This window comes from Salvelinus alpinus, chromosome 35, assembly GCF_045679555.1.
Source record: "Salvelinus alpinus chromosome 35, SLU_Salpinus.1, whole genome shotgun sequence".
Classification (NCBI taxonomy): Eukaryota; Metazoa; Chordata; class Actinopteri; order Salmoniformes; family Salmonidae; genus Salvelinus; species Salvelinus alpinus.
The window spans coordinates 18,661,883-18,679,067 of record NC_092120.1 but is presented as its reverse complement, the minus strand read 5'-3'; the positions used below and the strand labels follow the sequence as shown (position 1 = coordinate 18,679,067).

The following is a 17,185-nucleotide window of genomic DNA, read 5'->3' as shown; positions in this document are numbered from 1 at the left end:
TTCGAATCCCACCATACCTTCTCCGCTATGCAATCTGGTTTCAGAGCTGGTCATGGGTGCACCTCAGCCACGCTCAAGGTCATAAACGATATCTTAACCGCCATCGATAGGAAACAATACTGTGCAGCCGTATTCATTGACCTGGCCAAGGCTTTTGACTCTGTCAATCACCACATCCTCATCGGCAGACTCGACAGCCTTGGTTTCTCTAATGATTGCCTCGCCTGGTTCACCAACTACTTCTCTGATCGAGTTCAGTGTGTCAAATCGGAGGGTCTGTTGTCCGGGCCTCTGGCAGTCTCCATGGGGGTGCCACAGGGTTCAATTCTTGGACCGACTCTCTTCTCTGTATACATCAATGATGTCGCTCTTGCTGCTGGTGATTCTCTGATCCACCTCTACGCAGACGACACTATTCTGTATACTTCTGGCCCTTCTTTTGACACTGTGTTAACAACCCTCCAGGCGAGCTTCAATGCCATACAACTCTCCTTCCGTGGCCTCCAATTGCTCTTAAATACAAGTAAAACTAAATGCATGCTCTTCAACCGATCGCTGCCTGCACCTGCCTGCCTGTCCAACATCACTACTCTGGACGGCTCTGACTTAGAATATGTGGACAACTACAAATACCTAGGTGTCTGGTTAGACTGTAAACTCTCCTTCCAGACTCACATCAAACATCTCCAATCCAAAGTTAAATCTAGAATTGGCTTCCTATTCCGCAACAAAGCATCCTTCACTCATGCTGCCAAACATACCCTTGTAAAACTGACCATCCTACCAATCCTCGACTTCGGTGATGTCATTTACAAAATAGCCTCCAAAACCCTACTCAATAAATTGGATGCAGTCTATCACAGTGCCATCCGTTTTGTCACCAAAGCCCCATATACTACCCACCACTGCGACCTGTACACTCTCGTTGGCTGGCCCTCGCTTCATACTCGTCGCCAAACCCACTGGTTCCAGGTCATCTACAAGATCCTGCTAGGTAAAGTCCCCCCTTATCTCAGCTCGCTGGTCACCATAGCAACACCTACCTGTAGCACACGCTCCAGCAGGTTTATCTCTCTGGTCACCCCCAAAACCAATTCTTCCTTTGGCCGCCTCTCCTTCCAGTTCTCTGCTGCCAATGACTGGAACGAACTACAAAAATCTCTGAAACTGGAAACACTTATCTCCCTCACTAGCTTTAAGCACCAGCTGTCAGAGCAGCTCATAGATTACTGCACCTGTACATAGCCCATCTATAATTTAGCCCAAACAACTACCTCTTTACCTACTGTATTTATTTATTTTGCTCCTTTGCACCCCATTATTTCTGTCTCTACTTTGCGCTTTCTTCCACTGCAAACCAACCATTCCAGTGTTTTTAGTTTTTATTTTACTTGCTGTGTTGTATTTACTTCGCCACCATGGCCTTTTTATATTTTTATTTATACATATATTTGTTTGCCTTCACCTCCCTTATCTCACCTCACTTGCTCACATTGTATATAGACTTATATTTTTTTTCACTGTATCATTGACTATATGTTTGTTTTACTCCATGTGTAACTATGTGTTGTTGTATGTGTCGAACTGCTTTGCTTTTTCTTGGCCAGGTCGCAATTGTAAATGAGAACGTGTTCTCAATTTGCCTACCTGGTTAAATAAAGGTTAAATAAAAAATAAATAAAAATAAAAATAAACACAACATGTCTAAAATATCTACATGACATGGCATATTTAAATGTTATTTAGCTAACCTAATCGTAGCAGGCGTAAAACACCTGAGCGGGACACCCCACATTCGGGTCATGATGAGAAAAAAAATAAATTGTTTGAAGAGGTTCTCTTCTGCACTGTTCAACCAATCCAGTAACTGTGGAGGAGGAGTTAAGATAGTGTCGCTTTGCTAACATTTTGGATGGAAACATCTTCAAAGAGCAAGCTAGCAAACATGACGTAGCTAGCTGCTAGACAGATATTATCTAGTGTTGTCTAGCGATAATGGAATAGCCGGGAAAGATGATCAAGAACGAAATTGGTATGTGGTTTCTGTTGACTTTGTGGCAAGAACTTCATCTCGCTAAAACCTACATGAGGGTGGCTCTCCAGGAACAGGGTTGGAGAGCCCTGAGCTATGGTCATCATCAGATCCTCATCACGGAGCACATGACTGTCTACACTGTCAGGCACTGAAACAAGAGACACAATGGACGTGCCATATCATTGTGCGGTAGCTTGAGACAATACAGAGACATGACATTAGAAAATACAGACAGGTATATTTCAAACCTCTCATTTTAGTGTAACATGATTTCCCAACATTCAAAGGCAGTGGTTAAGCGCTATATAAATGAATAGAAAATGAGTGCGTAACCCTTTATTACAGATAAGTACTAGGTACTGGTAAATACTTGGCAACAAATTGAACTATTTGGTATAGTAGCTATTTGTAGTCTGAAGAAACAAAGTGGCCTACTCTAAAAATATATAATAATTGCTGAGAAATAAAATGCCTAGTTTTACCTGTTAATTATTTAAAGTACCTTCTAGTTATGACTGTATTAATACTAATAACCTGATTTGAAGCTGGTGGTACCATGAGATAGCATAATAATATTCGGACTTTAAATACCTAGCTAGTACTTACCGTACTGTTAAATACAACGTTTTAAAATAAAATAAAAAGTTTAACAATTTGTTTAGACCAAGAACTACTCCAAATGTCCATGATAATTGAATTATACATTTGACATGTTTAGGCACTTAAAAATCTACAAAGTGGATAGCCAGCAACTATCATAGAAACATAGTTAAAGTAATTGTCCAGTGAAAATCTCACTTTAAAAAAAAGTTATTCTGTTAACTCATACCCAAATAATGTTGATGACTCATATTATACTCGTATGTGGCCAAAGCATAAATTGGAGAAACCATTTTAAAAAAAAGACCCTTAAACTCAAACAAACAGCAAGCATTTTATAAAATATTTCCTCAGAGGATGATGTCATCCTCCTGAAGAGCTTGAGCTGGCCAATCAGCAGTCTATTCGCATGAAAATATATTTAAAAAAAACGATGTACACCCACACCCTTCCAACACAGAAAAGCTGCTTTTTAAACATACTTAAAACATTTGGGATGGAAAACTATTTCACTCATACTGTATTGTAATTAATTATAGGTCATATTTCATAGAAATCGGGAAACACTGGACAGTTACTTTAAAATATCTATTGGATTTACCCAGTCTTTGGTGATACAAGAGACCCTCACAAGCCATACAGTACATATTACAGTACACATATTTTTATACATTAATCTTGCTGAAAACGTCACATTCTGGTCTATGAGGGAATTAGAACATTTGGATCAATGACAAAAAGTGCTTCTCCAACATTAATTGAGTTCTTTGGCAGCTTCTTCCACATATACTCTTGGTTAAAAGGATACTGTATAGTGTTTGGGGCTCTTTGGGCGTAGCTTTATACCATTGCATTCCACACCGCATAAAGAGATGGAATACCGAATATTTGTCTATGAGACAGGAAATACATTATGGCCATCAGAACCACAATATTTTAAAAAACAGTAAAAAGGTGGCATTTTAGACAAGAACATTATTTTAGACAATTATTTCTTACTGCATGAGAGCTGAATTTCAGACAAACGAGAGATCACATACCGCATATCCCAAATGATGATACAATATGCATCAACAGTCAAACACTCTAGATTCACGTTTGCCGTGGTACTGAGTCTAGAGGCAAGATTTGACGACACTGTTATAATATACAACTTCAATAAGTCAAAAATCGCAAATAATCCAGGTAAACACGACAGGGGATTCATCCCGATTCTCCACACTTCTCCCAAACTGTGAACACACTACCTGTCAAGGATTTCACATAAGCTATGCAAGCACATGACCGCGAAGGAAGGACAACATTGACAACAAAAATGTTGCCCTCTCACATTCAAACGGTTCAAACCGTTAGAGTAAATTAAAGGAAAAGCACAAGAGAATTACCCAAGGCACATTTTCACCCAAGTATCCCATTGACATCAATGAATGATTTACGTGGAAGTTAGAGTTGTGCAAGCTTATCTCAACCCTGAATCAACTCCTTAGACAAGATGCTTAGAGGCATCAGAAGGCACCTCTCTGAGATTTGAGGTTGAGGATCTCTGCAGCCAGCTTCTGGGCATCCATCATGTGAGGGAACATTCCCATGACCGTATCCACCTGGTGGGGGTTGAAGATGGCCTGCAGTTTCTTACGGAGCTCCTCTCTCTCTGTGTCAAAGGCAGAAGGTGGAGGTGGCTGGGCCCAGGAGTCGAGTTCCTGCTGATCCCTGTAAGATGAGTGGGGGGCTCCATGCGGGGTAGGGGGCTGATGGAGGTGGGGGCCGGGGGGGAGGCTACAGGACGCCCTAGCCTGGGGGACCCCGCCATGGAAGGGGTCTGACCAGTACTTCTGGGGGTGCTGATGGGGGTGGAAATGGTGTGCCCCCACCCCATCTTGCTGGAAGTTGCAGGGGAGGCTGTAGTGGTGCATGTTGGGTGGGAACAGAGGAGGCGAGTAGGTGTCATACCTCGGCTGGGATTGGGAGTGGGAATTGAGGTGTGGGTTGCTGTGGTGCTGCTGCTGGGGACCCGAGGATGGAGCCAAATGGAAACACCTGCAGGGCTGGGGGCTGTCCTGGGCCAGACTCTCTGGATGCATGCCTGGATGTCTGGAACCAGAGGGGAAGCCCTGCTGTTGCTGCTGCCTGGGCCTGAAGGCCTTGCTGTGTCCTTGGGACACATCCGAGTACTGGCTCTGGCTCTCATAGGAGCCAAAACCAGAGTCCAGGCACTCATGGGAGATGCTGGCATAGGGGAGGTCAGTAGTAGTGGATGGGGAGAGCATACTTGGCCAGTCCATCTGTCCTTGGCCTACTGCTGTGGGGCTGCGGGCCTGCTGGTTCCTACTGGAGCGCAACCCATCCCAGTATAGCAACATGTTCTCAGTTACCTGGCTCTTGGGACCCTCCCTCAGGGAACCGCGGGGCTCTAACGTCAGCCTGTGCTCCAGGTCATTCTCCAGAGAATAGGAGGGAAAGGATCCCGGGTCGGACTGGTGGCCCCTCAGGTGTGACATCATGGGATTCCGGTCCTCTTTTGCCGAGGAGAGCCTTGCCTTCTCCCTTAGCTCGTCAGCCAACGAGGAGTGGGATTGGTGAGTGCGCTCAGGGTGGTAGAACTTACACTTTACACCGTAGGTGCACTTTTTACCTGAAATAGAAAACATAAATGACAGTTACTAAACATGACAGTTATTACAGTATTACTACCTAAATCTAAAATAATACTGTTAACTCTACAGGAGAAAGTATCTGGATTCTTCACAATGAGTCTCAGATTAGAAGTGCTGATATAACATCAGTTATGCCTAATGGAGACCTGATCCTAGCTTAGTACTTTGTTTCAACAAGACAGGTTTTAAACTAAGCTTCAGTGTTCAGACAATCAAATTAGAACCCTATGGTACCTCACATCAACCATAGAGATATGTGTGTATCTTACCATAAGGACAGAGTTGGCGCTTGTGTTCTGGCAGCAGAGGCTTCTTCCTCAGGAAGTTCTCCAGACTGGGACCATGACGGCCAAGCGGGTCATCTGGGGGCATGAATCTGGGCCGGGAAATGGGTAATATTGATCAGTAAACCACACAGGCAGAGAAGTGATAGAGGATCTAATCTATAAAATCGACAAGAACAATAAAACGTGGTGCAGTCAGAGGGAATGTTTGCTTTTCCTGTCTGAAATAATGACATGAATACATGTCTCATTAATCATCCTCTAACCATACAGGAGTGGTCACCAACCTTTGAGTCAAGATCACTTGGAGTCAAAATGCAAGCTGAGATCTACCGCACAGATATTTTTTTTCTCGAAGATTACATAAAAAAAGCATTCGCAATATTAACCTATTAAAAACAGTACTGTAACAATTAGGTTTATGCAGTAGGCTATAGTCCCAATACATTGTCACCGCATATTGGCTTTGCTTGAATTGTCCTGCAAATGTATTGTTGTTCGTACCATTTTTATAGATTTTAGGTAGGCTACACAATCACACCGGTAATAGATCAGTTGTTGTATTACTTGTGAGGCACAGCCGAGTGAACTACATTTAAATAACAATGTATTTTACTGGGCTGATGGTGCCTGCATCTGATGGTCAGTCTCAGCGGAGGGAGAGAGCAGCAGACTGAAGGTTCACCTCTTAACGTCCCTACGCTTTCCCTTTCCTCCGTAGACCAAAAAGGGACGCCGTCTTCCAGCTGATGGCAAAACTCGAGTCGCACAGCATTATTTCTGCCTCTGGACAAATACATGTTGTTACTCCTTTGAACAGAGAAAGTGAAATATTCCTCGATATTAAAAAAAGACCCAAGCCGCTAATAATAACCATGCAAGCCTATCGATACACCTTCCTACTCATTCATTACAGCTTCAGTGCTGGTTGTAGCGCGAGTGGGAGTAAGATGAACGTGCATTTTATGGATAATAAAGGTGTTGAATAAAAAGTGTTGAGTGCCGAGCAAGAACTTAAACAGGAACACACTCATAAAAACACCAGCTTGTCGCTGTATTTGTTGAATCATGGTTTTAAAAGTCAACAGTGCGAGACTAATAAAAAACAGGAACGCAAGGCTTTATCGTTGGGTTTTTTACAGAAATGTTTGGCGATCGTCTAGGAATGCCTTGGAGATCGACCAGTTGGTGACCAGGGCCTAACAGTATATGACACTACGACAGTATCTGCTCTAAAGGTCAAATCTGCTTTTCGGAACCAAGTTGCTCGCTATTTCTGGGCTGAATCCTGACTGGAGCACTATGTGCATGACTCAAATAGTTCTACATCAATCCATGATTAATAAAATTTTAAAAAGTAAGTTAAAAACCTGTTTATACATTTCATGTTTCTGTCCAAAATCAGTATTAATGACAGATGTCACCTGCTGAAACCCCCCATACCACATGTATGGTCCCCCTGCCCGGGGGGGGGGATTGAATTCCTGGCCTCTTCACCATTGTATCTTCTCCCCTTAATTCATGCCTGCCACTGTCAACCCCCCCAGTACTCACTTGTCATTGACGAAAGAGTACATAAGCAGCCTCTCCTCGATACAGCGCTTCCACTCCGGACGCTCTCCCTGCAGGTCCCTATAGGTGTCGTTGGACACGATCACGCCGTCCGACTCGTAGGCATGCTTCACAATAAAACGGTCGTCGTAGCAGACCACCCTTTTACCACCGACGCGTCTCGAGGGAGTGAAGACCACTATCTTCTTCTTCTCCAGCTCCATTAGAATGTGTTGGTCTGGAAATAAAATGTGCAGATGTTTCACCAAGTGTTTTTTTATGGCCCAGTCTAGGGCCTGTATCCATAAAGCTTCTCAGAGTAGGAGTGCTGATCTAGGATCAGTTTTGCCGTATAGATCATAATCAATACGATTACATGGTTCGCTTTATGTTTGGTCTTTCATCATATTGGAATTCTGTTTGACACAAATTATTCCACTGCCTTAATGGTTAATGTCTTCTTAGTACACATTAACATGACTAATATTTCAAAACAAAAACAACATATTCTATACCTTTGCATGATAAACAAGCCAGGTGACACTATGATAATAAAGGGTTGCTGTCACGTTCGTCGTAAGGATCGGACCAAGGCGCAGAGTGAGTAGAGTTCCACAATTTTAATAAACAGAAACTCACTTAACAAAACAACCAAACGAAACGTGAAGCTATACGAATAGTGCAGACAGGCAACTAAACATAGAACAAGATCCCACAACACAAACGAGGAAAATGGCTACCTAAATATGATCCCCAATCAGACACAACCATAAACAGATGTCTCTGATTGGGAACCATATCAGGCCAACAACACCCCTAGACATACAAAACTAGCGTACCCACCCTAGTCACACCCTGACTTAAATATATAGAAAAACAGAGTTATCTAAGGTCAGGGCGTGACAGTTGCATAACATTGCTTTAGTCAAATATGGTATATTGTCCCAAATCAAACAGGGGACACAAAACAAATCCATAAACTGTGGGGAAAAAAAATCCCTGAGACAAAACCATCAATCACTTAAAACAAATATTACATGACTGGCTAATTATTACATAAGCTGTTCAAACTTCACAACCTACATCCCCAATATCACATAACATGGAAACCTCCCAGCAGACTAAATTAAAACACTGACAAATACATTCAAAATCAACGTTGAATAAATGGACCTGTGTGCACAGTGTGAAAATGGATAATGGAAATGGTCATTTAAATAAACAAAATGGACAAGCTAAAGGCAACAATGTTCAGTAATCCAACTTTGGAAAGAACTGGCGCCATATTCATATGGTGTCTCAAAGTAGGAGTAGCGATCGAGGATCTGGTCCCCCCCTGTCCATGTCATCTTATCCAATATGACCTAAAAATGATGTATTTTTGTCCTAGAACAGCACTCCTACTGATACACTTGAATATGGACCCTAAATGTGTGAGACATAGGGCTCCATATTGAACCATTTTCTTTAGGTTTTTAGAGACTACTATTGACTAAAGCCTGAAAATCACTCACAAATGTCAACTGTCTGTGTCAAAAATGCTTTGATAGTTCAGGTAACAACAATTACTTGACACTTAAACCTTAACGCTCTGCTTGATTGGAAACAGTTAAAGACACAGACAGTAACCTGGGTGTGAGAAAAACAGTTGCACTTCCTGGTTGGGGATTTCCCAATTCCCAGGTAGGACTGACGGTCGTGGTTAATTTTACTTCCTGGTTACTGGGATTGAAAATAACTTTTGGCTTGCTTGCTCCACCTCAGACAGATCCACTGAACCATGCAAGCAGCGGGTACTAGGTGATGATGCATCAGCTTCAAATAGTGGTCCGCCCTACTGCACCCTGGCTTTGTTAGTGGATACGCTAGGTTAACACAAACCCCTAACAACTGATAACCGATAGCCTTCAGGTACATGGACAAGAGTCACTGCTGTGCTTGACAACATGTGGGTTGAAGCAATCACAATTGGGTCAATTTATTTATAATTTCTTTCAGAAAGCCTAGAGTATGACGTCAGGCAGTAGTTACGGATTTCAGTATTTCAACATTTGTCCAGCAATACCCTCCGGTGGAGTTTCCCAATGCCTTTTGCCTCAGTCTCATGTTACAGACACATCACATGACTGGAAACATACTGTAGGTGCAGTGAGTGTGCTTACCAAACCCCTGCATACCAATGAGATAAGGGAATGTATTGCATTATTTTAAAGCAACAGTCAATGAATAGAGTACAGTATTTTATTGTAGTGTGTTGATTTAGTTTGTGTTTTCAAAATCCCCTGGTATTAAATAAGTATTAATATTCAAAAAGAGATACTAGTCTAATTCGAACTACAGTGCATTCGACCCCTTGACTTTAAAAAAAATAATTCCGCTACGGCCTTATTCTAAAACGGATTAAATGTTTTTTTCCCCCTCATCAATCTACACACAATACAACATAGTGACAAAGAAATTTAAATAAGTATTCATACCCTTTACTCAGTACTATGTTGAAGCACCTTTGGCAGCAATTACAGCCTCGAGTCTTCTTGGGTATGACGCTACAAGCTTGGCACACCTGTATTTAGGGAGTTTCTCCCATTCTTCTCTACAGATTCTCTCAAGCTCTGTCAGGTTGGATGGGGAGTGTCGCTGCACAGCAATTTTCAGGTCTCTCCAGAGATGTTCGATCAAGTTAAAGTCCCGGCTCTGGCTGGGCCACTCAAGGACAGAGACTGTCTCGAAGCCACTTCTGCGTTGTCTTGGCTGTGTGCTTAGGGTAGTTGTCCTGTTGGAAGGTGAACCTTCGGCCCAGTCTGAGGTCTCGAACGCTCTGGAGCAGGTTTTCATCAAGGATCTCTCTGTACTTGTTTCCCAGTCCCTGCCGCTGAAAAACATCCCCACAGCATGATACTGCCACCACTATGGCTCACTGTAAGGTTGGTGCCAGGTTTCCTCCAGAAGTGATGCTTGGCATTCAGGCCAAATCATTCATTCTTAGTTTCATCAGATCAGATGTTTCAGATCAGAGGTTTGAGAGTCCTTTGGGTGCCTTTTGGCAAACTCCAAACGGGCTGTCATGGGCCTTTTACTGAGGAGTGGCTTCAGTCTGGCCACTACCATAAAGGCCTGATTGGTGGAGTGCTGCAGAGATGGTTGTCCTTCTTGAAAGTTCTCCCATCTTCATAGAGGAACTCTGGAGCTCTGTCAGAGATGACCATTGGGTTCTTGGTCACCTCCCTGACCAAGGCCCTTCACCTCCGATTGCTCAGTTTGGCCAGCTCTAGGAAGAGTCTTGGTGGTTCTAAACTTCTTCCATTTAAGAATGATGGAGGCCACTGTGTTCTTGGGGACCTTCAATGCTGCAGAAATTTGTTGGTACCCTTCCCCAGTTCTGTGCCTCGAACACAATCCTGTCTCAGAGTTCTGCAGACAATTCCTTTGACCTCATGGCTTGGTTTTTGCTCTGACATGCACTGTCAACCGTGGGACCTTATATAGACAGGTGTGTGCATTTCAAAATCATGTCCAATCAATTGAATTTACCACAAGTGGACTCCAATCCAGTTGTAGAAACATCTCAAGGTTGATCAATGGAAACAGGATGCTCCTGAGCTCAATTTTGAGTCTCATAGCAAAGGGCCTGAATACGTATGTTAAGGTATGTTTTTTTAATTTTTAATACATTTTGCTAAAATTTGATAAGATTTTTTTTGTATTTAATAACACTATTTGTGAATCTCACCTGTGATGGGGACATCAGGCCTGGGCTGCTCCTTGCGCCATGACGGTACAAACACAATGACGGTTGAGTGACCTCTATCCAGGAAATAGATCACTGCCAACTCAATTCCCCTACAGGAGAACACTTGTTTGTTACCATGACTAGAAGGGAGACAAGAGAGCAGGAAATAGGATAAATAAATATGTCATTACTTTCGAAGAATCAACAAACATTTCTAGTGAAGAGGGCAGAGAGGTGAAGGTGCAGTTGTCGATCTCTGATTGTTTCATTGATAAAAAGAAAAAAGGTAGAGCAAAGCTAATTTGACGTCTGTCTACAATGCATTCGCCTCACAGTGGCAATGCAAGCGAATGACAAGGTTTGCAGTTAAAAAAATAAAAATGCAGGAACACAGGCTCTTTCTGAGGAGTAAAGTAACACGACATCATTAAAGTAATATAAGATAATAACATATGACAGAATGACAGCTACACTGTACATCAAGGTCCTATTTTACGTATAGCAGAGCTAAATAACACTTGCAGAGACCTTTGAACTTTATTGGACAATAAATATAAAACACCAGGTAAGAAAAAAAGAATAATAACTTCGGCTAAACGTAAAAACATCACATGGTAGGGTGAGTGGGTGAAAACGAGCTTTGGTGATGACATTTTACCAAGACAAATATGATTCTTTATGTTCTAAATCATTCAGTCGGGTCTTTCTCTAACATATCGTTAACATTATATCCAAAAAAAGTCTGATTTTGCATCCTAATATATCCAATAATAAGCACTGAGCTCTTTTGACAGAGCGTTGACGCTCCTTGCAGCAACTTTTTACGATTTGACATGTTGTGCTCTTCTGCTGTTTCTGTGGGTCGCAAAAAGCGAAATAAGCACGACACGAGTGGAATTAAACTTAAGTCTTAGGATCAAGTGCCTTGCTCAAGGGTACATCAACAGACTTTTGGGGGATTTGAGCCAGCGATCTTTCATTTACTGGCCCAATGCTCTGAACTGCTAGGCTACCTGTCGCCACATGTGAATCGGACATTCCTTTGAACGTACACGCGGATCGTGTTTCCTTATTGGTTTATGACTTGAATAGAGTACAAAACACACACTGTATACTCAAATAGCTAGGTAATCAAACTGTCATCAACAAGATCTAAAACATGTTGGTTTGGGTCCATCCATGTAATAAGGGAGCAGGCAGTTAAAAATGGTCGTATATGCAAATACTTGAACTAAGAAGACATAATAGGACTTGAGTGACAATGTCGTCTGGCCTGTTCAATATGAACTCTATCCTGACAATATAAACACCGCCTTGACACATAGCTATCACTGGGAGCCAGTGCGAGGCAGAGACTTGCGTAGGAGATTTGCATATAGTACAGCATTAACCTTAGCAAAGGCATGCACAGGCATGGCCAACTACCTCTTCAACCACAGCTGACAAAATTGCATTAAGGTGTATGAGAAGAGCGTGTGATTCTCGTGTTGGAAGGGTCATAGTTCAACAGCTGATAATGAGTAGTTGCACACCTGTAGTTTTACAGGTATTCTTCACATAGCTGCCTGTCATTATCATTGTGATGTACAACAAACCACATGAGGAGAACATAATACAATACATCCGCGTCATCTAATTTCTCAACCACAATAACACCTTAATTAACCCTTACAGGACAGGACTGTCATGAACATGACATACACGTGTGCACCAACACAGCTGAACTCATTGAAACACTTCAATGGAACACTTCAATGGAACGCTAGCTCTTACAAACATAACAAGAAAATAAGTGATTTGACTCGCTCACCTCATGGCCACATTGCTGCCGTCAATAACGATAGGTTTCAGTCCACTGTCTGTGTCCTTCCTGTCTTCCAGTGATGGGACTGGTCTGTCTCTCTGGGGGCCATGGGTCCTAGAGGAGGCCATGCTGGAGCCTGTGTGGCTTGTGGGGCCAGTAGTATCGTCACCACTCTCAGGGATGGTTGAGTTAGAAGTACTAGTGCTGGCTTCACTGCGGACCAGCTCCCCCAGTACAGAGTTGGTGTCAGTACTCAGGCCTAGCTTAAGCAGGGCGGCCCGAACCTCCATGGGGGAGTAGCCCAACTTTCTGAAGAAGTCCACCCTGAGCTGGAGCTCTCCTGGGTTGGGTTCAAACGGACCAGTGACTGGGGTCTGGAGGCTGGGAAAGGCCTGGTCCATGCTCTACTACGCTCTGTCTGGGATTTATTGTACAGCATGGGAGGGTTATGACCTATTTTTCATGTTGATACTGTTGCCTGGATTGAACAGAGAGAGACTTCAGTTAAATTCAAGACAATGTTATGGAAATATACTGAACAAAAATAGTCCAAAAAACATTCAGGTGCTTTTTGGCAAACATGAGTCAACTTTTTGGATAGCAGTTCTCCCATTATGTCTGGCAAAAACCAAACACTGCATCCCACTGTAAGAACCTCATACCCACTGTCAAGCATGGTGGTGGTAGTGTGATGGTTTGGGGATGTTTTGCTGCCTAAGGACCTAGACGACTTGCCTTAATAGAAGGAAAAAGGAATTCTGCTAAGTATCAGAGAATTCTACAGGAGAATGTCAGGCCATCCGTCTGTAAGCTGAAGCTGAAGCGCAGCTGGGTCATGCAGCAAGACAATGATCCAAAACACACAATCAAGTCTACATGAAAAATTGCTAAAAAGCCCCAAAAAATTGGTTTTGGAATATCCTAGTCAAAGTCCAGTACTAATCCCAATTGAGATGTTGTGGCAGGACTTAAAACGAACAGTTCATGTTTTAACACCCAAATGTTGCCAAGTTAAAGCAGTTCTGCACACAAGAGTGGGCCAAAATTCCTCCACAGCGATGTGAGAGACTGATCAACAACTACAGGAAGCATTTGGTTGCAGTCACTGCAGCTAAAGGAGGCACAACCAGTTATTGAATGTAAGTGAGCAATTACTTATTCACAAAGGGGAATTGGGTGTTGCATAACTTTGTTAATAAAAAAAAATAATCTAATAGGTATCCATTTTTGTTGTTGTTATTTGTAAACTCAGGGTCCCTTTATCTAATATTAGGTTTTGCTTGAAGATCTGATAACATTCATCATTAAAAATATGCAAAAATAGAGAAAATCAGAAAGGGGGCAAATACTTTTTCACAGCACTGTATAAAACGCAACAATTTCTAATATTTTACTGAGTTACAGTTCACATTAGGAAATCAGTCAATTTAAATAAATTCATTAGGCCGTAATCTATGGATTTCACAAGACTGGGAATACAGATTTGCTTCTGTTGGTCACAAATACCAACAACAAAAAGGTAGGGGCGTGGCTCCGAAAACCAATCATTATCTGGTGTGACCACCATTCGCCTCATGCCGTGTGACATCTCCTTCGGATAGAGGTGATCAGGCTGTTGATTGTGGCCTGTGGAATGTTGTTCCACTCCTCTTCAATGGCTGTGAGAAATTGCTGGAAATTGGCGGTAACTGGAGCACGCTGTTGTACACGTCAATTAAGAGCGTTCCAAACATGCTCAACGGGCGACATGTCTGGTGAGTATACAGGCCATGGAAGAACTGGGACATTTTCAGCTTCCAGGAATTGTGTACAGATCTTTGCAACATGGGGCCGTGCATTATCATGCTGAAACATGAGGTGATGGCGGTGGATGAATGGCTCGACAATGGGCCTCAGCATCTCATCACTGTATATCTGTGCATTCAAATTGCCATAGATAAAATGCAATTGTGCTTGTTGTCCGCAGCTTATGCCTGCCCATACCAATACCCCCACCGGCACCATGGGGCACTGTTCACAACGTTGAAATCAGCAAACCGCTCTCCCATACTTCTGCCATCTGCCCGGTACAGTTGAAACCGGGATTAATCCGTGAAGAGCACACTTCTCCAGCGTGCATTTGCCCACTGAAGTCAGTTACGAAGCCGAACTGCACTCAGGTCAAGACCCTGTTGAGGATGACGAGCATGCAGATAAGCTTCCCTGAGGCGATTTCTGACAGTTGAAATTCTATGGTGTTGCAAACCCAGTTTCATCAGCTGTCCGATCGGGTGGCTGGTCTCAGACGATCCCGCAGGTGAAGAAACCGGATGTGTAGATCCTTGGCTGGCATGGTTACACGTGGTCTGCGGTTGTGAGGCCGGTTGAAAGTACTGGCAAATTCTCTAAAACGACATTGGCTTATAGTAGAGAAATGAACATTCAATTCAGCTCTGGTGGACATTCCTGCAGTCAGCATGACAATTGTACACTTCCTCAAAACTTGACACATCTGTGGCATTGTGTTTCACATTTTAGAGTGGCCTTTTATTGTCCCCAACTCAAGGTACACCTGTGTAATTCTCATGCTGCTTAATCAGCTTCTTGATATGCCACACCTGTCAGGTGGAAGGAATATTTTGGCAAAGGAGAAATGCTCACTAACATTTTTACATATGGTCTGGAGTGATTTACATGTGCTATTATGGTTAAGTGTCCTGCTCAAGGGCACGGCAACAGATTGTTCACCTAGTCGGCTCAGGGATTCAAACCAGCAAACGAAACCCAACACTCTTAGCCTAGAGGTTATATGCCACCCACTAACAGGGATGTAAACAAATGTGTGCACAACATTTGAGAGAAATGCACTTTTAGTGCATATGGAACATTTCTGGGATCTTTCATTTCAGCTCATGAAACATGGGACCAACACTTTATATTTTGGTTCAGTGTAGTTTGGCTGACATGCTGTATTATGTCAGAGTAATATGCAAATTATTCAGTTGACAACTTGACATATTGACTGTACTGCATTACGTTTCAGGCCTAATATCATTGTATTCACATTAGGCTAAAGTGTCAGAGGTCTACAGCAATTGCAAACGGTTTTTAGATTAGTGCAATGTATCACAGAAACCACACAATTAAACTGGTAACTTCCCAAATGTTATTCAACATTACCATAGCCTGAAACACCCTGGACGAATCAAAGACTAGATTAATCCCAAACGAATATGAAGTATTTACCCATGTAAATAATAAAATAGCATACACAAAAACTACATTACAAAGGCCGACACTGGATTAAGGTATTCGTTGGTACAGAAGGAGAGCCTGGCGCCGTGTTTTTCCTCACGACAGTGAATACAAGGACAGGTGACACGTAAATCAGATTCATGTGACGTTTGAGTGAAAATAATAGAGTAAATCATGATCTTTGTACAAATACACAACGCTGACAATGGTGTTTAGAATTTACCTTAACTTTCAATTAGTGTTCCTCTTCGTGGTGCTCCATTTTCACCTCGACCATACCGCATTTCTGATTTACGCTATGGCTATGACTTCGCAACCGCAGCACCTCCCTCTCTCGTACTCAAAAGTGTCCTTCCTTTATTCCTGTGTGGCCACGGGCCCAATTTGTTAAAGTCCTCCCAATTCGCCTTCAAATTATAGCCTACGCTACTGTAGAGCTACATTTTCTCAGTCCTAGCCTAGAAGTCAAATTCAATTCTTGAATTTCTGAAACTGAAACTAACCCTGTCCTGTTAAGGTAAAGTCTGATTTCTAAATCAGTTCACCAAAAATTATGGACATGTTATACCTGTAGGTATAGCAGCAGTAAATAGGGGTGCTGAGGGTGCTGCCTCCATAAAAATCGGAATAAAAAATAATAATTGAAAAAAAAGGTAGAAAACGTTTTTTTTGTCTCACAAAAGCAGTGCACTGGGCCTTTACTAGTCCTGTATTAGCGGACCAGCTACCCCTCCCCCTTCCCCCCACCGCAGCACCACAACCCCAAACATCTTCCTGCAGCTATGCCTGAGGGGATATGCCGATCAGCTCTGATATTTGCTGCACTCCTGCCCAAACTGGAGTGCCCAACTCCTGCCCAAACACGCTTCCAAAATTGCGCGCTTCCCGGCTGTATGTGATTGAAATTTAAAACAATCCACAGCAATTAAAAAAAATAAAATAAACCTCTGTGGCTAAATCATGTTCTCTGGTGAACTTATTTTTTTAAATATACATATTTTTTACTTTTCTCCCTTTTTCTCCTAAATTTCATGGTATCCAATTGGTCTTGTCTCATCGCTGCAACTCCTGTATGGACTCAGGAGAGGGAAAAGTCAAGAGCTGTGCGTCCTCCGAAACACAACCCAGCCAAGCCACACTGCTTCTTGACACAATGCCCGCTTAACCCAGAAGCCAGCCGCACCAATGTGTCAGAGGAAACACCATGCACCTGGTGACTGTGTCAGAGTCAGAGTGCATTGCACCCAGCCGGCCACAGGAGTCACTAGAACTGATGGGACAAGAACATCCCTG

The 17,185-nt window shown here is 42.7% G+C and overlaps 1 protein-coding gene across 2 annotated transcripts; it reads right to left on the bottom strand.

Moving 5' to 3' along the window:
• Nucleotides 1–3,996: 3,996 nt before the first annotated feature.
• Nucleotides 3,997–16,253, bottom strand: LOC139564375 (ribonuclease ZC3H12A-like). 2 transcript variants are annotated; one of them, XM_071383853.1, is made up of 6 exons: nucleotides 16,116–16,253; nucleotides 12,665–13,136; nucleotides 10,855–10,994; nucleotides 7,128–7,362; nucleotides 5,559–5,665; nucleotides 3,997–5,267 (listed from the first exon to the last, which is right to left on the bottom strand). In XM_071383853.1, exons 2-6 carry the CDS (start codon nucleotides 13,057–13,059, stop codon nucleotides 4,141–4,143), a joined length of 2,004 nt encoding a protein of 667 aa, XP_071239954.1. In that variant the 5' UTR covers nucleotides 13,060–13,136; nucleotides 16,116–16,253; the 3' UTR covers nucleotides 3,997–4,140. The 2 variants fall into 2 exon arrangements, with proteins under 2 accessions (XP_071239954.1, XP_071239956.1); XM_071383855.1 differs by having other exon boundaries at nucleotides 10,855–10,964.
• Nucleotides 16,254–17,185: the final 932 nt, after the last annotated feature.